This window comes from Agelaius phoeniceus, chromosome Z, assembly GCF_051311805.1.
Source record: "Agelaius phoeniceus isolate bAgePho1 chromosome Z, bAgePho1.hap1, whole genome shotgun sequence".
NCBI lineage: Eukaryota > Metazoa > Chordata > Aves > Passeriformes > Icteridae > Agelaius > Agelaius phoeniceus.
The window spans coordinates 86,362,001-86,381,369 of NC_135303.1; the positions used below are offsets into that span (position 1 = coordinate 86,362,001).

The 19,369-nt window shown below is 58.8% G+C and overlaps 4 protein-coding genes across 16 annotated transcripts in view; 1 reads left to right on the top strand and 3 right to left on the bottom strand.

Annotated features, from left to right (window-relative positions):
* LOC129133239 (ubiquitin-associated protein 2) overlaps positions 1 to 19,369 on the top strand; it is a 284,552-nt gene that overhangs the window by 232,286 nt on the left and 32,897 nt on the right. The window lies entirely within an intron of this gene.
* Positions 5,094 to 5,666, bottom strand: LOC143692083 (interferon-like). Its single transcript, XM_077171623.1, has one exon. It carries the CDS (start codon positions 5,664 to 5,666, stop codon positions 5,094 to 5,096), a length of 573 nt encoding a protein of 190 aa, XP_077027738.1.
* LOC143692084 (interferon-like) lies at positions 8,069 to 8,641 on the bottom strand. The gene has a single exon (XM_077171633.1). It carries the CDS (start codon positions 8,639 to 8,641, stop codon positions 8,069 to 8,071), a length of 573 nt encoding a protein of 190 aa, XP_077027748.1.
* On the bottom strand, positions 11,044 to 11,616 carry LOC143692085 (interferon-like). The gene has a single exon (XM_077171634.1). The coding sequence runs from the start codon at positions 11,614 to 11,616 to the stop codon at positions 11,044 to 11,046; it is 573 nt and encodes a 190-aa protein (XP_077027749.1).

Consider the following 19,369-nt stretch of genomic DNA (forward strand, 5'->3'; position numbering starts at 1 on the left):
GTCAGGTGTGGCGGAGTGGGCTCTTGGCTGTTGCCCTTCACCTGCCGGGCCAGCTGCGCGGTCCGTGCTGTGCTGCTGAGTCTCTCTTTGTGGCCAAGCATGCTTTCCACCCGCAAAGCCCTGCTGGTGGCTGTGGTGACTTTTCCTTTCACTTGGTGGCTTGCCTTTATTTTCATCTTAGCCGCTGTTTTCCTTTTGTGGTTGCAAGGCATGTGCGGTGATGTCAGTGGGCGGGGGCTGGCGTTTCCCCTGCTGGGGTCAATGCCCAGAGGCAGTGGCAGTGTTCAAGGGGCTGTGTGTGCACGTGGGCCTTGGAGGCCTGAGTGTGTCCTTGCACAGAGGCAGGGGCTCCAGCTGCTGTGTTTGGGAGGAGCCATCAACGAGGCAGGTGAGGAAGGCGGCGCAAGGGAGGGGCTTTGCTCTTCCTGTCGTGCTTGCTCCGCTGGCTGTGGCCCTGGAGCAAGGGTCCGGTTTGGAGATGCGTGGCCCAGTGGATGAGGCAGCCGCAGGGCCAAAGAGGACTGTCCCCCGTGAAAGCAATGGGGTTGTGTTTTGGGATTGCCAGAGCCCTCGCCTGCAAGAGCGTGTCCTGTTCAGGGCTCGTTGGTCCGTGCGAGGTGTGGCGTCCTTGGAGGGGATGGCTCTGAAGAGGCACGGGGGTCTAGAGGACATCACGTGGGAGCAAGAGGGCAGGGGCTGGGCTTCTGTGGCTGGAGTAGCGAAGGTTTGCCAGCAGTTTCAGATGCCTTTCCAAAAGCGCAGAAAAGCTGGGGATCGCTGAGGAGGAATGTGGGCTGTGCAGAGATGTGCAAGGGGACGATTGCCATGGCCTCGTGGAGAAATGGTTGGATGGTTGCTAGGAGCACAGCATGGGCTTTGAAGGTTGGAGACTTTTGGGGCAAAGAGGCTGTGGAGGGGAGCGGATGTTTGTAGCCTTGTGCGTCAGCGATCTCCAGGCATGCCGCTGAAGTCGCGCGTGGCAAGTGCTGGGAGCCCCGCCTGAAGAATGGAGATCCCCAGGCCACTGTAGGGCCGGGTCAACTTTGAGACCATGTTAGCAACTTGAACTTAGTGTCCGAGTGCATGGCACGTGAAGAGGTTAATGCCTGAGTCGTGAGGGAACTTTCAGATGGAGTTGCTAGGCCGCAGTGCATCGTTTTTGAAAGCTGGTGTCTGTCAGTCCAAATGCCCAAGAAGGGGTAGAAGGGAAGTATAAGCCCCGTTTTTAGAAAGGGAAAAGGAGAAGAGTGTGGGAAGTACGGAGCATTCAGGCTGAGCTGTGTGTGAGGCAAGAAGATGAGGCTGCTTCTCCGGGAGACTATGTTAAGGCCAATGGAAAAGCAAGAGGTGATTGGGAACAGGGAGCATGGCATTCCAAAGTGCAAAATCACCATTCCTGGCAGTTTTGGTGCTGTTCTATGCTTAGGGCTCCACAGCAGTGGTGGAGAGGGGCAAGGAAAGGGACCTGGTGTGCCTGGCTTTGTGCAAAGTGCTTGACGGTGTCCCGCATGACGTCGTTGTCTGTGAGTCAGAGGGCCATGGATTGGATGGATGGATGGATGGCGCAAGGTATGGATAAAGCAGATGAGGTGCAGCGGTGCTCTTGAGCAGCCTTTGGGTGTTTTTCTTTTTGTGCTTCCATGGTGTTGGCCAAAGGCTGGCAGTGCTTTTGCACAGGGGCTGCTGCTTGGGCAGGCGGCGTTGAGAAGAGGGGTCGGGGGCTGTTTGCAGCAGGGCTTGGAGTAGGCGTTGGGCGGAGATGGCTTTCCCCTGGCGCAAAGAGTGCTTGCAGTGCTCGAGAGAGGAGAGGCAGTGGCAAGTGTTTTGTCATAAGTCTTTATTTGGACTGGCATAAATAAGTGAAGAGGTAGAAAAAATAAATACGTGAATAAATAGAGAAATGAAATAAATAAGTCAATAAATAAGTCAATAAATAAGTGGAGAAGGTCTTTTGTCCATATCAGTATGAGCAGCGGAATCGCTGGAGACGCAGCGGTTGAAGGCTGCGGGTGCCGTGCGGTTGTTGCGGGCCTGTGTGCGGTCCCAGGTGAGAGGAGGCGTGGGGTTGGAGGTGGGTTTGGGGCGTCGGTGTGGCTGGGCGGGTGGGCGTTGGCGCTAGCGGCGCATGGCGCGTGTGAGGTTGTGGAGGTGCAGTAGAGAGGCACGAGCTTCGAGGCGGACGTGGTCCCAGGCGCAGGCGCTGTGGTTGTGGGCGTGCAGGAAGAGGTGGATGTCCCTGAAGTACTTGTTGATGGCGAGCAGCGGGTTGCGTGGTCCTTTGAAGGGCGTGGCGTTGTCGGGGAGGCATTGCTCCAGGTGGTGGATGTGGTGCTGCAGCTTGTTGAGGAGGTGGTTGCGAGCCTGGCCGGGCCAGTGCTGGCGGGTGCTGTTGGAGCTGAGGGTGTGGAAGAGGTGCTGCAGGATGCGCAGGGCGGTGGCGGCGGCTTGGTGGGGCTGCAGGTTGTGGTGGATCAGGCTGGCGGGGAAGAAGGGCGGCTCTGGCAGGTGGCAGGGCTGCGTGTGGCCGACAGCCATGTCCTGGAGGAGGCGGAGAGCGTCGCCGGGGAAGGTGTCCTCGTGTGTCCAGAGGTGTTGGCAGGCCAGGGTGCCGGCCAGAGCGGTGAGGAGGAGCAGGAGGGCCGGGGCGGCGTGCGGCAGGCGTGGCTGTGTGGCTGTGGGCGCAAGCATGGTGAGTCTCTGTGGGTGCTGTTGGGTGCTGCTGGGCAGGAGGAGCCTGGTGAGGCTGGCTGGTGCTGCTGGTGGCTGTGCTTGGGGTGGCTCCGGGTGCGCGGCTTTGTATGCGAGGCAGCTTTCCCTTCATCGCTTTCCGATTGTCCGCAGTTTCTGCCTGTACTTTCCAGTCTGTACTGGTGGCTGTGTAGGTTTTGGGGAAGTGTTTGGTCGGGGTGTCCGTGGTCGGGGATTGTGGTGGCAGCGGCGTGCCGGCCTTGCGAAAGCTGTGTCTCGGAGGCGTCGTTGTCAGGTGTGGCGGAGTGGGCTCTTGGCTGTTGCCCTTCACCTGCCGGGCCAGCTGCGCGGTCCGTGCTGTGCTGCTGAGTCTCTCTTTGTGGCCAAGCATGCTTTCCACCCGCAAAGCCCTGCTGGTGGCTGTGGTGACTTTTCCTTTCACTTGGTGGCTTGCCTTTATTTTCATCTTAGCCGCTGTTTTCCTTTTGTGGTTGCAAGGCATGTGCGGTGATGTCAGTGGGCGGGGGCTGGCGTTTCCCCTGCTGGGGTCAATGCCCAGAGGCAGTGGCAGTGTTCAAGGGGCTGTGTGTGCACGTGGGCCTTGGAGGCCTGAGTGTGTCCTTGCACAGAGGCAGGGGCTCCAGCTGCTGTGTTTGGGAGGAGCCATCAACGAGGCAGGTGAGGAAGGCGGCGCAAGGGAGGGGCTTTGCTCTTCCTGTCGTGCTTGCTCCGCTGGCTGTGGCCCTGGAGCAAGGGTCCGGTTTGGAGATGCGTGGCCCAGTGGATGAGGCAGCCGCAGGGCCAAAGAGGACTGTCCCCCGTGAAAGCAATGGGGTTGTGTTTTGGGATTGCCAGAGCCCTCGCCTGCAAGAGCGTGTCCTGTTCAGGGCTCGTTGGTCCGTGCGAGGTGTGGCGTCCTTGGAGGGGATGGCTCTGAAGAGGCACGGGGGTCTAGAGGACATCACGTGGGAGCAAGAGGGCAGGGGCTGGGCTTCTGTGGCTGGAGTAGCGAAGGTTTGCCAGCAGTTTCAGATGCCTTTCCAAAAGCGCAGAAAAGCTGGGGATCGCTGAGGAGGAATGTGGGCTGTGCAGAGATGTGCAAGGGGACGATTGCCATGGCCTCGTGGAGAAATGGTTGGATGGTTGCTAGGAGCACAGCATGGGCTTTGAAGGTTGGAGACTTTTGGGGCAAAGAGGCTGTGGAGGGGAGCGGATGTTTGTAGCCTTGTGCGTCAGCGATCTCCAGGCATGCCGCTGAAGTCGCGCGTGGCAAGTGCTGGGAGCCCCGCCTGAAGAATGGAGATCCCCAGGCCACTGTAGGGCCGGGTCAACTTTGAGACCATGTTAGCAACTTGAACTTAGTGTCCGAGTGCATGGCACGTGAAGAGGTTAATGCCTGAGTCGTGAGGGAACTTTCAGATGGAGTTGCTAGGCCGCAGTGCATCGTTTTTGAAAGCTGGTGTCTGTCAGTCCAAATGCCCAAGAAGCGGTAGAAGGGAAGTATAAGCCCCGTTTTTAGAAAGGGAAAAGGAGAAGAGTGTGGGAAGTACGGAGCATTCAGGCTGAGCTGTGTGTGAGGCAAGAAGATGAGGCTGCTTCTCCGGGAGACTATGTTAAGGCCAATGGAAAAGCAAGAGGTGATTGGGAACAGGGAGCATGGCATTCCAAAGTGCAAAATCACCATTCCTGGCAGTTTTGGTGCTGTTCTATGCTTAGGGCTCCACAGCAGTGGTGGAGAGGGGCAAGGAAAGGGACCTGGTGTGCCTGGCTTTGTGCAAAGTGCTTGACGGTGTCCCGCATGACGTCGTTGTCTGTGAGTCAGAGGGCCATGGATTGGATGGATGGATGGATGGCGCAAGGTATGGATAAAGCAGATGAGGTGCAGCGGTGCTCTTGAGCAGCCTTTGGGTGTTTTTCTTTTTGTGCTTCCATGGTGTTGGCCAAAGGCTGGCAGTGCTTTTGCACAGGGGCTGCTGCTTGGGCAGGCGGCGTTGAGAAGAGGGGTCGGGGGCTGTTTGCAGCAGGGCTTGGAGTAGGCGTTGGGCGGAGATGGCTTTCCCCTGGCACAAAGAGTGCTTGCAGTGCTCGAGAGAGGAGAGGCAGTGGCAAGTGTTTTGTCATAAGTCTTTATTTGGACTGGCATAAATAAGTGAAGAGGTAGAAAAAATAAATACGTGAATAAATAGAGAAATGAAATAAATAAGTCAATAAATAAGTCAATAAATAAGTGGAGAAGGTCTTTTGTCCATATCAGTATGAGCAGCGGAATCGCTGGAGACGCAGCGGTTGAAGGCTGCGGGTGCCGTGCGGTTGTTGCGGGCCTGTGTGCGGTCCCAGGTGAGAGGAGGCGTGGGGTTGGAGGTGGGTTTGGGGCGTCGGTGTGGCTGGGCGGGTGGGCGTTGGCGCTAGCGGCGCATGGCGCGTGTGAGGTTGTGGAGGTGCAGTAGAGAGGCACGAGCTTCGAGGCGGACGTGGTCCCAGGCGCAGGCGCTGTGGTTGTGGGCGTGCAGGAAGAGGTGGATGTCCCTGAAGTACTTGTTGATGGCGAGCAGCGGGTTGCGTGGTCCTTTGAAGGGCGTGGCGTTGTCGGGGAGGCATTGCTCCAGGTGGTGGATGTGGTGCTGCAGCTTGTTGAGGAGGTGGTTGCGAGTCTGGCCGGGCCAGTGCTGGCGGGTGCTGTTGGAGCTGAGGGTGTGGAAGAGGTGCTGCAGGATGCGCAGGGCGGTGGCGGCGGCTTGGTGGGGCTGCAGGTTGTGGTGGAGCAGGCTGGCGGGGAAGAAGGGCGGCTCTGGCAGGTGGCAGGGCTGCGTGTGGCCGACAGCCATGTCCTGGAGGAGGCGGAGAGCGTCGCCGGGGAAGGTGTCCTCGTGTGTCCAGAGGTGTTGGCAGGCCAGGGTGCCGGCCAGAGCGGTGAGGAGGAGCAGGAGGGCCGGGGCGGCGTGCGGCAGGCGTGGCTGTGTGGCTGTGGGCGCAAGCATGGTGAGTCTCTGTGGGTGCTGTTGGGTGCTGCTGGGCAGGAGGAGCTTGGTGAGGCTGGCTGGTGCTGCTGGTGGCTGTGCTTGGGGTGGCTCCGGGTGCGCGGCTTTGTATGCGAGGCCGCTTTCCCTTCATCGCTTTCCGATTGTCCGCAGTTTCTGCCTGTACTTTCCAGTCTGTACTGGTGGCTGTGTAGGTTTTGGGGAAGTGTTTGGTCGGGGTGTCCGTGGTCGGGGATTGTGGTGGCAGCGGCGTGCCGGCCTTGCGAAAGCTGTGTCTCGGAGGCGTCGTTGTCAGGTGTGGCGGAGTGGGCTCTTGGCTGTTGCCCTTCACCTGCCGGGCCAGCTGCGCGGTCCGTGCTGTGCTGCTGAGTCTCTCTTTGTGGCCAAGCATGCTTTCCACCCGCAAAGCCCTGCTGGTGGCTGTGGTGACTTTTCCTTTCACTTGGTGGCTTGCCTTTATTTTCATCTTAGCCGCTGTTTTCCTTTTGTGGTTGCAAGGCATGTGCGGTGATGTCAGTGGGCGGGGGCTGGCGTTTCCCCCTCAATGCCCAGAGGCAGTGGCAGTGTTCAAGGGGCTGTGTGTGCACATGGGCCTTGGAGGCCTGAGTGTGTCCTTGCACAGAGGCAGGGGCTCCAGCTGCTGTGTTTGGGAGGAGCCATCAACGAGGCAGGTGAGGAAGGCGGCGCAAGGGAGGGGCTTTGCTCTTCCTGTCGTGCTTGCTCCGCTGGCTGTGGCCCTGGAGCAAGGGTCCGGTTTGGAGATGCGTGGCCCAGTGGATGAGGCAGCCGCAGGGCCAAAGAGGACTGTCCCCCGTGAAAGCAATGGGGTTGTGTTTTGGGATTGCCAGAGCCCTCGCCTGCAAGAGCGTGTCCTGTTCAGGGCTCGTTGGTCCGTGTGAGGTGTGGCGTCCTTGGAGGGGATGGCTCTGAAGAGGCACGGGGGTCTAGAGGACATCACGTGGGAGCAAGAGGGCAGGGGCTGGGCTTCTGTGGCTGGAGTAGCGAAGGTTTGCCAGCAGTTTCAGATGCCTTTCCAAAAGCGCAGAAAAGCTGGGGATCGCTGAGGAGGAATGTGGGCTGTGCAGAGATGTGCAAGGGGACGATTGCCATGGCCTCGTGGAGAAATGGTTGGATGGTTGCTAGGAGCACAGCATGGGCTTTGAAGGTTGGAGACTTTTGGGGCAAAGAGGCTGTGGAGGGGAGCGGATGTTTGTAGCCTTGTGCGTCAGCGATCTCCAGGCATGCCGCTGAAGTCGCGCGTGGCAGGTGCTGGGAGCCCCGCCTGAAGAATGGAGATCCCCAGGCCACTGTAGGGCCGGGTCAACTTTGAGACCATCTTAGCAACCTGAACTTAGTGTCCGAGTGCATGGCACGTGAAGAGGTTAATGCCTGAGTCGTGAGGGAACTTTCAGATGGAGTTGCTAGGCCACAGTGCATCGTTTTTGAAAGCTGGTGTCTGTCAGTCCAAATGCCCAAGAATGGGGTAGAAGGGAAGTATAAGCCCCGTTTTTAGAAAGGGAAAAGGAGAAGAGTGTGGGAAGTACGGAGCATTCAGGCTGAGCTGTGTGTGAGGCAAGAAGATGAGGCTGCTTCTCCGGGAGACTATGTTAAGGCCAATGGAAAAGCAAGAGGTGATTGGGAACAGGGAGCATGGCATTCCAAAGTGCAAAATCACCATTCCTGGCAGTTTTGGTGCTGTTCTATGCTTAGGGCTCCACAGCAGTGGTGGAGAGGGGCAAGGAAAGGGACCTGGTGTGCCTGGCTTTGTGCAAAGTGCTTGACGGTGTCCCGCATGACGTCGTTGTCTGTGAGTCAGAGGGCCATGGATTGGATGGATGGATGGATGGATGGAGCAAGGTGTGGATAAAGCAGATGAGGTGCAGCGGTGCTCTTGAGCAGCCTTTGGGTGTTTTTCTTTTTGTGCTTCCATGGTGTTGGCCAAAGGCTGGCAGTGCTTTTGCACAGGGGCTGCTGCTTGGGCAGGCGGCGTTGAGAAGAGGGGTCGGGGGCTGTTTGCAGCAGGGCTTGGAGTAGGCGTTGGGCGGAGATGGCTTTCCCCTGGCGCAAAGAGTGCTTGCAGTGCTCGAGAGAGGAGAGGCAGTGGCAAGTGTTTTGTCATAAGTCTTTATTTGGACTGGCATAAATAAGTGAAGAGGTAGAAAAATAAATACGTGAATAAATAGAGAAATGAAATAAATAAGTCAATAAATAAGTCAATAAATAAGTGGAGAAGGTCTTTTGTCCATATCAGTATGAGCAGCGGAATCGCTGGAGACGCAGCGGTTGAAGGCTGCGGGTGCCGTGCGGTTGTTGCGGGCCTGTGTGCGGTCCCAGGTGAGAGGAGGCGTGGGGTTGGAGGTGGGTTTGGGGCGTCGGTGTGGCTGGGCGGGTGGGCGTTGGCGCTAGCGGCGCATGGCGCGTGTGAGGTTGTGGAGGTGCAGTAGAGAGGCACGAGCTTCGAGGCGGACGTGGTCCCAGGCGCAGGCGCTGTGGTTGTGGGCGTGCAGGAAGAGGTGGATGTCCCTGAAGTACTTGTTGATGGCGAGCAGCGGGTTGCGTGGTCCTTTGAAGGGCGTGGCGTTGTCGGGGAGGCATTGCTCCAGGTGGTGGATGTGGTGCTGCAGCTTGTTGAGGAGGTGGTTGCGAGTCTGGCCGGGCCAGTGCTGGCGGGTGCTGTTGGAGCTGAGGGTGTGGAAGAGGTGCTGCAGGATGCGCAGGGCGGTGGCGGCGGCTTGGTGGGGCTGCAGGTTGTGGTGGAGCAGGCTGGCGGGGAAGAAGGGCGGCTCTGGCAGGTGGCAGGGCTGCGTGTGGCCGACAGCCATGTCCTGGAGGAGGCGGAGAGCGTCGCCGGGGAAGGTGTCCTCGTGTGTCCAGAGGTGTTGGCAGGCCAGGGTGCCGGCCAGAGCGGTGAGGAGGAGCAGGAGGGCCGGGGCGGCGTGCGGCAGGCGTGGCTGTGTGGCTGTGGGCGCAAGCATGGTGAGTCTCTGTGGGTGCTGTTGGGTGCTGCTGGGCAGGAGGAGCTTGGTGAGGCTGGCTGGTGCTGCTGGTGGCTGTGCTTGGGGTGGCTCCGGGTGCGCGGCTTTGTATGCGAGGCCGCTTTCCCTTCATCGCTTTCCGATTGTCCGCAGTTTCTGCCTGTACTTTCCAGTCTGTACTGGTGGCTGTGTAGGTTTTGGGGAAGTGTTTGGTCGGGGTGTCCGTGGTCGGGGATTGTGGTGGCAGCGGCGTGCCGGCCTTGCGAAAGCTGTGTCTCGGAGGCGTCGTTGTCAGGTGTGGCGGAGTGGGCTCTTGGCTGTTGCCCTTCACCTGCCGGGCCAGCTGCGCGGTCCGTGCTGTGCTGCTGAGTCTCTCTTTGTGGCCAAGCATGCTTTCCACCCGCAAAGCCCTGCTGGTGGCTGTGGTGACTTTTCCTTTCACTTGGTGGCTTGCCTTTATTTTCATCTTAGCCGCTGTTTTCCTTTTGTGGTTGCAAGGCATGTGCGGTGATGTCAGTGGGCGGGGGCTGGCGTTTCCCCCTCAATGCCCAGAGGCAGTGGCAGTGTTCAAGGGGCTGTGTGTGCACGTGGGCCTTGGAGGCCTGAGTGTGTCCTTGCACAGAGGCAGGGGCTCCAGCTGCTGTGTTTGGGAGGAGCCATCAACGAGGCAGGTGAGGAAGGCGGCGCAAGGGAGGGGCTTTGCTCTTCCTGTCGTGCTTGCTCCGCTGGCTGTGGCCCTGGAGCAAGGGTCCGGTTTGGAGATGCGTGGCCCAGTGGATGAGGCAGCCGCAGGGCCAAAGAGGACTGTCCCCCGTGAAAGCAATGGGGTTGTGTTTTGGGATTGCCAGAGCCCTCGCCTGCAAGAGCGTGTCCTGTTCAGGGCTCGTTGGTCCGTGCGAGGTGTGGCGTCCTTGGAGGGGATGGCTCTGAAGAGGCACGGGGGTCTAGAGGACATCACGTGGGAGCAAGAGGGCAGGGGCTGGGCTTCTGTGGCTGGAGTAGCGAAGGTTTGCCAGCAGTTTCAGATGCCTTTCCAAAAGCGCAGAAAAGCTGGGGATCGCTGAGGAGGAATGTGGGCTGTGCAGAGATGTGCAAGGGGACGATTGCCATGGCCTCGTGGAGAAATGGTTGGATGGTTGCTAGGAGCACAGCATGGGCTTTGAAGGTTGGAGACTTTTGGGGCAAAGAGGCTGTGGAGGGGAGCGGATGTTTGTAGCCTTGTGCGTCAGCGATCTCCAGGCATGCCGCTGAAGTCGCGCGTGGCAAGTGCTGGGAGCCCCGCCTGAAGAATGGAGATCCCCAGGCCACTGTAGGGCCGGGTCAACTTTGAGACCATGTTAGCAACTTGAACTTAGTGTCCGAGTGCATGGCACGTGAAGAGGTTAATGCCTGAGTCGTGAGGGAACTTTCAGATGGAGTTGCTAGGCCGCAGTGCATCGTTTTTGAAAGCTGGTGTCTGTCAGTCCAAATGCCCAAGAAGCGGTAGAAGGGAAGTATAAGCCCCGTTTTTAGAAAGGGAAAAGGAGAAGAGTGTGGGAAGTACGGAGCATTCAGGCTGAGCTGTGTGTGAGGCAAGAAGATGAGGCTGCTTCTCCGGGAGACTATGTTAAGGCCAATGGAAAAGCAAGAGGTGATTGGGAACAGGGAGCATGGCATTCCAAAGTGCAAAATCACCATTCCTGGCAGTTTTGGTGCTGTTCTATGCTTAGGGCTCCACAGCAGTGGTGGAGAGGGGCAAGGAAAGGGACCTGGTGTGCCTGGCTTTGTGCAAAGTGCTTGACGGTGTCCCGCATGACGTCGTTGTCTGTGAGTCAGAGGGCCATGGATTGGATGGATGGATGGATGGATGGAGCAAGGTGTGGATAAAGCAGATGAGGTGCAGCGGTGCTCTTGAGCAGCCTTTGGGTGTTTTTCTTTTTGTGCTTCCATGGTGTTGGCCAAAGGCTGGCAGTGCTTTTGCACAGGGGCTGCTGCTTGGGCAGGCGGCGTTGAGAAGAGGGGTCGGGGGCTGTTTGCAGCAGGGCTTGGAGTAGGCGTTGGGCGGAGATGGCTTTCCCCTGGCGCAAAGAGTGCTTGCAGTGCTCGAGAGAGGAGAGGCAGTGGCAAGTGTTTTGTCATAAGTCTTTATTTGGACTGGCATAAATAAGTGAAGAGGTAGAAAAAATAAATACGTGAATAAATAGAGAAATGAAATAAATAAGTCAATAAATAAGTCAATAAATAAGTGGAGAAGGTCTTTTGTCCATATCAGTATGAGCAGCGGAATCGCTGGAGACGCAGCGGTTGAAGGCTGCGGGTGCCGTGCGGTTGTTGCGGGCCTGTGTGCGGTCCCAGGTGAGAGGAGGCGTGGGGTTGGAGGTGGGTTTGGGGCGTCGGTGTGGCTGGGCGGGTGGGCGTTGGCGCTAGCGGCGCATGGCGCGTGTGAGGTTGTGGAGGTGCAGTAGAGAGGCACGAGCTTCGAGGCGGACGTGGTCCCAGGCGCAGGCGCTGTGGTTGTGGGCGTGCAGGAAGAGGTGGATGTCCCTGAAGTACTTGTTGATGGCGAGCAGCGGGTTGCGTGGTCCTTTGAAGGGCGTGGCGTTGTCGGGGAGGCATTGCTCCAGGTGGTGGATGTGGTGCTGCAGCTTGTTGAGGAGGTGGTTGCGAGCCTGGCCGGGCCAGTGCTGGCGGGTGCTGTTGGAGCTGAGGGTGTGGAAGAGGTGCTGCAGGATGCACAGGGCGGTGGCGGCGGCTTGGTGGGGCTGCAGGTTGTGGTGGAGCAGGCTGGCGGGGAAGAAGGGCGGCTCTGGCAGGTGGCAGGGCTGCGTGTGGCCGACAGCCATGTCCTGGAGGAGGCGGAGAGCGTCGCCGGGGAAGGTGTCCTCGTGTGTCCAGAGGTGTTGGCAGGCCAGGGTGCCGGCCAGAGCGGTGAGGAGGAGCAGGAGGGCCGGGGCGGCGTGCGGCAGGCGTGGCTGTGTGGCTGTGGGCGCAAGCATGGTGAGTCTCTGTGGGTGCTGTTGGGTGCTGCTGGGCAGGAGGAGCCTGGTGAGGCTGGCTGGTGCTGCTGGTGGCTGTGCTTGGGGTGGCTCCGGGTGCGCGGCTTTGTATGCGAGGCAGCTTTCCCTTCATCGCTTTCCGATTGTCCGCAGTTTCTGCCTGTACTTTCCAGTCTGTACTGGTGGCTGTGTAGGTTTTGGGGAAGTGTTTGGTCGGGGTGTCCGTGGTCGGGGATTGTGGTGGCAGCGGCGTGCCGGCCTTGCGAAAGCTGTGTCTCGGAGGCGTCGTTGTCAGGTGTGGCGGAGTGGGCTCTTGGCTGTTGCCCTTCACCTGCCGGGCCAGCTGCGCGGTCCGTGCTGTGCTGCTGAGTCTCTCTTTGTGGCCAAGCATGCTTTCCACCCGCAAAGCCCTGCTGGTGGCTGTGGTGACTTTTCCTTTCACTTGGTGGCTTGCCTTTATTTTCATCTTAGCCGCTGTTTTCCTTTTGTGGTTGCAAGGCATGTGCGGTGATGTCAGTGGGCGGGGGCTGGCGTTTCCCCTGCTGGGGTCAATGCCCAGAGGCAGTGGCAGTGTTCAAGGGGCTGTGTGTGCACGTGGGCCTTGGAGGCCTGAGTGTGTCCTTGCACAGAGGCAGGGGCTCCAGCTGCTGTGTTTGGGAGGAGCCATCAACGAGGCAGGTGAGGAAGGCGGCGCAAGGGAGGGGCTTTGCTCTTCCTGTCGTGCTTGCTCCGCTGGCTGTGGCCCTGGAGCAAGGGTCCGGTTTGGAGATGCGTGGCCCAGTGGATGAGGCAGCCGCAGGGCCAAAGAGGACTGTCCCCCGTGAAAGCAATGGGGTTGTGTTTTGGGATTGCCAGAGCCCTCGCCTGCAAGAGCGTGTCCTGTTCAGGGCTCGTTGGTCCGTGCGAGGTGTGGCGTCCTTGGAGGGGATGGCTCTGAAGAGGCACGGGGGTCTAGAGGACATCACGTGGGAGCAAGAGGGCAGGGGCTGGGCTTCTGTGGCTGGAGTAGCGAAGGTTTGCCAGCAGTTTCAGATGCCTTTCCAAAAGCGCAGAAAAGCTGGGGATCGCTGAGGAGGAATGTGGGCTGTGCAGAGATGTGCAAGGGGACGATTGCCATGGCCTCGTGGAGAAATGGTTGGATGGTTGCTAGGAGCACAGCATGGGCTTTGAAGGTTGGAGACTTTTGGGGCAAAGAGGCTGTGGAGGGGAGCGGATGTTTGTAGCCTTGTGCGTCAGCGATCTCCAGGCATGCCGCTGAAGTCGCGCGTGGCAAGTGCTGGGAGCCCCGCCTGAAGAATGGAGATCCCCAGGCCACTGTAGGGCCGGGTCAACTTTGAGACCATGTTAGCAACTTGAACTTAGTGTCCGAGTGCATGGCACGTGAAGAGGTTAATGCCTGAGTCGTGAGGGAACTTTCAGATGGAGTTGCTAGGCCGCAGTGCATCGTTTTTGAAAGCTGGTGTCTGTCAGTCCAAATGCCCAAGAAGGGGTAGAAGGGAAGTATAAGCCCCGTTTTTAGAAAGGGAAAAGGAGAAGAGTGTGGGAAGTACGGAGCATTCAGGCTGAGCTGTGTGTGAGGCAAGAAGATGAGGCTGCTTCTCCGGGAGACTATGTTAAGGCCAATGGAAAAGCAAGAGGTGATTGGGAACAGGGAGCATGGCATTCCAAAGTGCAAAATCACCATTCCTGGCAGTTTTGGTGCTGTTCTATGCTTAGGGCTCCACAGCAGTGGTGGAGAGGGGCAAGGAAAGGGACCTGGTGTGCCTGGCTTTGTGCAAAGTGCTTGACGGTGTCCCGCATGACGTCGTTGTCTGTGAGTCAGAGGGCCATGGATTGGATGGATGGATGGATGGCGCAAGGTATGGATAAAGCAGATGAGGTGCAGCGGTGCTCTTGAGCAGCCTTTGGGTGTTTTTCTTTTTGTGCTTCCATGGTGTTGGCCAAAGGCTGGCAGTGCTTTTGCACAGGGGCTGCTGCTTGGGCAGGCGGCGTTGAGAAGAGGGGTCGGGGGCTGTTTGCAGCAGGGCTTGGAGTAGGCGTTGGGCGGAGATGGCTTTCCCCTGGCACAAAGAGTGCTTGCAGTGCTCGAGAGAGGAGAGGCAGTGGCAAGTGTTTTGTCATAAGTCTTTATTTGGACTGGCATAAATAAGTGAAGAGGTAGAAAAAATAAATACGTGAATAAATAGAGAAATGAAATAAATAAGTCAATAAATAAGTCAATAAATAAGTGGAGAAGGTCTTTTGTCCATATCAGTATGAGCAGCGGAATCGCTGGAGACGCAGCGGTTGAAGGCTGCGGGTGCCGTGCGGTTGTTGCGGGCCTGTGTGCGGTCCCAGGTGAGAGGAGGCGTGGGGTTGGAGGTGGGTTTGGGGCGTCGGTGTGGCTGGGCGGGTGGGCGTTGGCGCTAGCGGCGCATGGCGCGTGTGAGGTTGTGGAGGTGCAGTAGAGAGGCACGAGCTTCGAGGCGGACGTGGTCCCAGGCGCAGGCGCTGTGGTTGTGGGCGTGCAGGAAGAGGTGGATGTCCCTGAAGTACTTGTTGATGGCGAGCAGCGGGTTGCGTGGTCCTTTGAAGGGCGTGGCGTTGTCGGGGAGGCATTGCTCCAGGTGGTGGATGTGGTGCTGCAGCTTGTTGAGGAGGTGGTTGCGAGTCTGGCCGGGCCAGTGCTGGCGGGTGCTGTTGGAGCTGAGGGTGTGGAAGAGGTGCTGCAGGATGCGCAGGGCGGTGGCGGCGGCTTGGTGGGGCTGCAGGTTGTGGTGGAGCAGGCTGGCGGGGAAGAAGGGCGGCTCTGGCAGGTGGCAGGGCTGCGTGTGGCCGACAGCCATGTCCTGGAGGAGGCGGAGAGCGTCGCCGGGGAAGGTGTCCTCGTGTGTCCAGAGGTGTTGGCAGGCCAGGGTGCCGGCCAGAGCGGTGAGGAGGAGCAGGAGGGCCGGGGCGGCGTGCGGCAGGCGTGGCTGTGTGGCTGTGGGCGCAAGCATGGTGAGTCTCTGTGGGTGCTGTTGGGTGCTGCTGGGCAGGAGGAGCTTGGTGAGGCTGGCTGGTGCTGCTGGTGGCTGTGCTTGGGGTGGCTCCGGGTGCGCGGCTTTGTATGCGAGGCCGCTTTCCCTTCATCGCTTTCCGATTGTCCGCAGTTTCTGCCTGTACTTTCCAGTCTGTACTGGTGGCTGTGTAGGTTTTGGGGAAGTGTTTGGTCGGGGTGTCCGTGGTCGGGGATTGTGGTGGCAGCGGCGTGCCGGCCTTGCGAAAGCTGTGTCTCGGAGGCGTCGTTGTCAGGTGTGGCGGAGTGGGCTCTTGGCTGTTGCCCTTCACCTGCCGGGCCAGCTGCGCGGTCCGTGCTGTGCTGCTGAGTCTCTCTTTGTGGCCAAGCATGCTTTCCACCCGCAAAGCCCTGCTGGTGGCTGTGGTGACTTTTCCTTTCACTTGGTGGCTTGCCTTTATTTTCATCTTAGCCGCTGTTTTCCTTTTGTGGTTGCAAGGCATGTGCGGTGATGTCAGTGGGCGGGGGCTGGCGTTTCCCCCTCAATGCCCAGAGGCAGTGGCAGTGTTCAAGGGGCTGTGTGTGCACGTGGGCCTTGGAGGCCTGAGTGTGTCCTTGCACAGAGGCAGGGGCTCCAGCTGCTGTGTTTGGGAGGAGCCATCAACGAGGCAGGTGAGGAAGGCGGCGCAAGGGAGGGGCTTTGCTCTTCCTGTCGTGCTTGCTCCGCTGGCTGTGGCCCTGGAGCAAGGGTCCGGTTTGGAGATGCGTGGCCCAGTGGATGAGGCAGCCGCAGGGCCAAAGAGGACTGTCCCCCGTGAAAGCAATGGGGTTGTGTTTTGGGATTGCCAGAGCCCTCGCCTGCAAGAGCGTATCCTGTTCAGGGCTCGTTGGTCCGTGCGAGGTGTGGCGTCCTTGGAGGGGATGGCTCTGAAGAGGCACGGGGGTCTAGAGGACATCACGTGGGAGCAAGAGGGCAGGGGCTGGGCTTCTGTGGCTGGAGTAGCGAAGGTTTGCCAGCAGTTTCAGATGCCTTTCCAAAAGCGCAGAAAAGCTGGGGATCGCTGAGGAGGAATGTGGGCTGTGCAGAGATGTGCAAGGGGACGATTGCCATGGCCTCGTGGAGAAATGGTTGGATGGTTGCTAGGAGCACAGCATGGGCTTTGAAGGTTGGAGACTTTTGGGGCAAAGAGGCTGTGGAGGGGAGCGGATGTTTGTAGCCTTGTGCGTCAGCGATCTCCAGGCATGCCGCTGAAGTCGCGCGTGGCAGGTGCTGGGAGCCCCGCCTGAAGAATGGAGATCCCCAGGCCACTGTAGGGCCGGGTCAACTTTGAGACCATCTTAGCAACCTGAACTTAGTGTCCGAGTGCATGGCACGTGAAGAGGTTAATGCCTGAGTCGTGAGGGAACTTTCAGATGGAGTTGCTAGGCCACAGTGCATCGTTTTTGAAAGCTGGTGTCTGTCAGTCCAAATGCCCAAGAAGGGGTAGAAGGGAAGTATAAGCCCCGTTTTTAGAAAGGGAAAAGGAGAAGAGTGTGGGAAGTACGGAGCATTCAGGCTGAGCTGTGTGTGAGGCAAGAAGATGAGGCTGCTTCTCCGGGAGACTATGTTAAGGCCAATGGAAAAGCAAGAGGTGATTGGGAACAGGGAGCATGGCATTCCAAAGTGCAAAATCACCATTCCTGGCAGTTTTGGTGCTGTTCTATGCTTAGGGCTCCACAGCAGTGGTGGAGAGGGGCAAGGAAAGGGACCTGGTGTGCCTGGCTTTGTGCAAAGTGCTTGACGGTGTCCCGCATGACGTCGTTGTCTGTGAGTCAGAGGGCCATGGATTGGATGGATGGATGGATGGATGGAGCAAGGTGTGGATAAAGCAGATGAGGTGCAGCGGTGCTCTTGAGCAGCCTTTGGGTGTTTTTCTTTTTGTGCTTCCATGGTGTTGGCCAAAGGCTGGCAGTGCTTTTGCACAGGGGCTGCTGCTTGGGCAGGCGGCGTTGAGAAGAGGGGTCGGGGGCTGTTTGCAGCAGGGCTTGGAGTAGGCGTTGGGCGGAGATGGCTTTCCCCTGGCGCAAAGAGTGCTTGCAGTGCTCGAGAGAGGAGAGGCAGTGGCAAGTGTTTTGTCATAAGTCTTTATTTGGACTGGCATAAATAAGTGAAGAGGTAGAAAAAATAAATACGTGAATAAATAGAGAAATGAAATAAATAAGTCAATAAATAAGTCAATAAATAAGTGGAGAAGGTCTTTTGTCCATATCAGTATGAGCAGCGGAATCGCTGGAGACGCAGCGGTTGAAGGCTGCGGGTGCCGTGCGGTTGTTGCGGGCCTGTGTGCGGTCCCAGGTGAGAGGAGGCGTGGGGTTGGAGGTGGGTTTGGGGCGTCGGTGTGGCTGGGCGGGTGGGCGTTGGCGCTAGCGGCGCATGGCGCGTGTGAGGTTGTGGAGGTGCAGTAGAGAGGCACGAGCTTCGAGGCGGACGTGGTCCCAGGCGCAGGCGCTGTGGTTGTGGGCGTGCAGGAAGAGGTGGATGTCCCTGAAGTACTTGTTGATGGCGAGCAGCGGGTTGCGTGGTCCTTTGAAGGGCGTGGCGTTGTCGGGGAGGCATTGCTCCAGGTGGTGGATGTGGTGCTGCAGCTTGTTGAGGAGGTGGTTGCGAGTCTGGCCGGGCCAGTGCTGGCGGGTGCTGTTGGAGCTGAGGGTGTGGAAGAGGTGCTGCAGGATGCGCAGGGCGGTGGCGGCGGCTTGGTGGGGCTGCAGGTTGTGGTGGAGCAGGCTGGCGGGGAAGAAGGGCGGCTCTGGCAGGTGGCAGGGCTGCGTGTGGCCGACAGCCATGTCCTGGAGGAGGCGGAGAGCGTCGCCGGGGAAGGTGTCCTCGTGTGTCCAGAGGTGTTGGCAGGCCAGGGTGCCGGCCAGAGCGGTGAGGAGGAGCAGGAGGGCCGGGGCGGCGTGCGGCAGGCGTGGCTGTGTGGCTGTGGGCGCAAGCATGGTGAGTCTCTGTGGGTGCTGTTGGGTGCTGCTGGGCAGGAGGAGCTTGGTGAGGCTGGCTGGTGCTGCTGGTGGCTGTGCTTGGGGTGGCTCCGGGTGCGCGGCTTTGTATGCGAGGCCGCTTTCCCTTCATCGCTTTCCGATTGTCCGCAGTTTCTGCCTGTACTTTCCAGTCTGTACTGGTGGCTGTGTAGGTTTTGGGGAAGTGTTTGGTCGGGGTGTCCGTGGTCGGGGATTGTGGTGGCAGCGGCGTGCCGGCCTTGCGAAAGCTGTGTCTCGGAGGCGTCGTTGTCAGGTGTGGCGGAGTGGGCTCTTGGCTGTTGCCCTTCACCTGCCGGGCCAGCTGCGCGGTCCGTGCTGTGCTGCTGAGTCTCTCTTTGTGGCCAAGCATGCTTTCCACCCGCAAAGCCCTGCTGGTGGCTGTGGTGACTTTTCCTTTCACTTGGTGGCTTGCCTTTATTTTCATCTTAGCCGCTGTTTTCCTTTTGTGGTTGCAAGGCATGTGCGGTGATGTCAGTGGGCGGGGGCTGGCGTTTCCCCCTCAATGCCCAGAGGCAGTGGCAGTGTTCAAGGGGCTGTGTGTGCACGTGGGCCTTGGAGGCCTGAGTGTGTCCTTGCACAGAGGCAGGGGCTCCAGCTGCTGTGTTTGGGAGGAGCCATCAACGAGGCAGGTGAGGAAGGCGGCGCAAGGGAGGGGCTTTGCTCTTCCTGTCGTGCTTGCTCCGCTGGCTGTGGCCCTGGAGCAAGGGTCCGGTTTGGAGATGCGTGGCCCAGTGGATGAGGCAGCCGCAGGGCCAAAGAGGACTGTCCCCCGTGAAAGCAATGGGGTTGTGTTTTGGGATTGCCAGAGCCCTCGCCTGCAAGAGCGTGTCCTGTTCAGGGCTCGTTGGTCCGTGCGAGGTGTGGCGTCCTTGGAGGGGATGGCTCTGAAGAGGCACGGGAGTCTAGAGGACATCACGTGGGAGCAAGAGGGCAGGGGCTGGGCTTCTGTGGCTGGAGTAGCGAAGGTTTGCCAGCAGTTTCAGATGCCTTTCCAAAAGCGCAGAAAAGCTGGGGATCGCTGAGGAGGAATGTGGACTGTGCAGAGATGTGCAAGGGGACGATTGCCATGGCCTCATGGAGAAATGGTTGGATGGTTGCTAGGAGCACAGCATGGGCTTTGAAGGTTGGAGACTTTTGGGGCAAAGAGGCTGTGGAGGGGAGCGGATGTTTGTAGCCTTGTGCGTCAGCGATCTCCAGGCACGCTGCTGAAGTCGCGCGTGGCAGGTGCTGGGAGCCCCGCCTGAAGAATGGAGATCCCCAGGCCACTGTAGGGCAGGGTCAACTTTGAGACCATGTTAGCAACTTGAACTTAGTGTCCGAGTGCATGGCACGTGAAGAGGTTAATGCCTGAGTCGTGAGGGAACTTTCAGATGGAGTTGCTAGGCCGCAGTGCATCGTTTTTGAAAGCTGGTGTCTGTCAGTCCAAATGCCCAAGAAGCGGTAGAAGGGAAGTATAAGCCCCGTTTTTAGAAAGGGAAAAGGAGAAGAGTGTGGGAAGTACGGAGCATTCAGGCTGAGCTGTGTGTGAGGCAAGAAGATGAGGCTGCTTCTCCGGGAGACTATGTTAAGGCCAATGGAAAAGCAAGAGGTGATTGGGAACAGGGAGCATGGCATTCCAAAGTGCAAAATCACCATTCCTGGCAGTTTTGGTGCTGTTCTATGCTTAGGGCTCCACAGCAGTGGTGGAGAGGGGCAAGGAAAGGGACCTGGTGTGCCTGGCTTTGTGCAAAGTGCTTGACGGTGTCCCGCATGACGTCG

Bases quoted from the DNA above. Each gene is read 5' to 3' on its own strand.
- LOC143692083 (XM_077171623.1), bottom strand. From the start codon at position 5,666: ATGCTTGCGCCCACAGCCACACAGCCACGCCTGCCGCACGCCGCCCCG.
- LOC143692084 (XM_077171633.1), bottom strand. From the start codon at position 8,641: ATGCTTGCGCCCACAGCCACACAGCCACGCCTGCCGCACGCCGCCCCG.
- LOC143692085 (XM_077171634.1), bottom strand. From the start codon at position 11,616: ATGCTTGCGCCCACAGCCACACAGCCACGCCTGCCGCACGCCGCCCCG.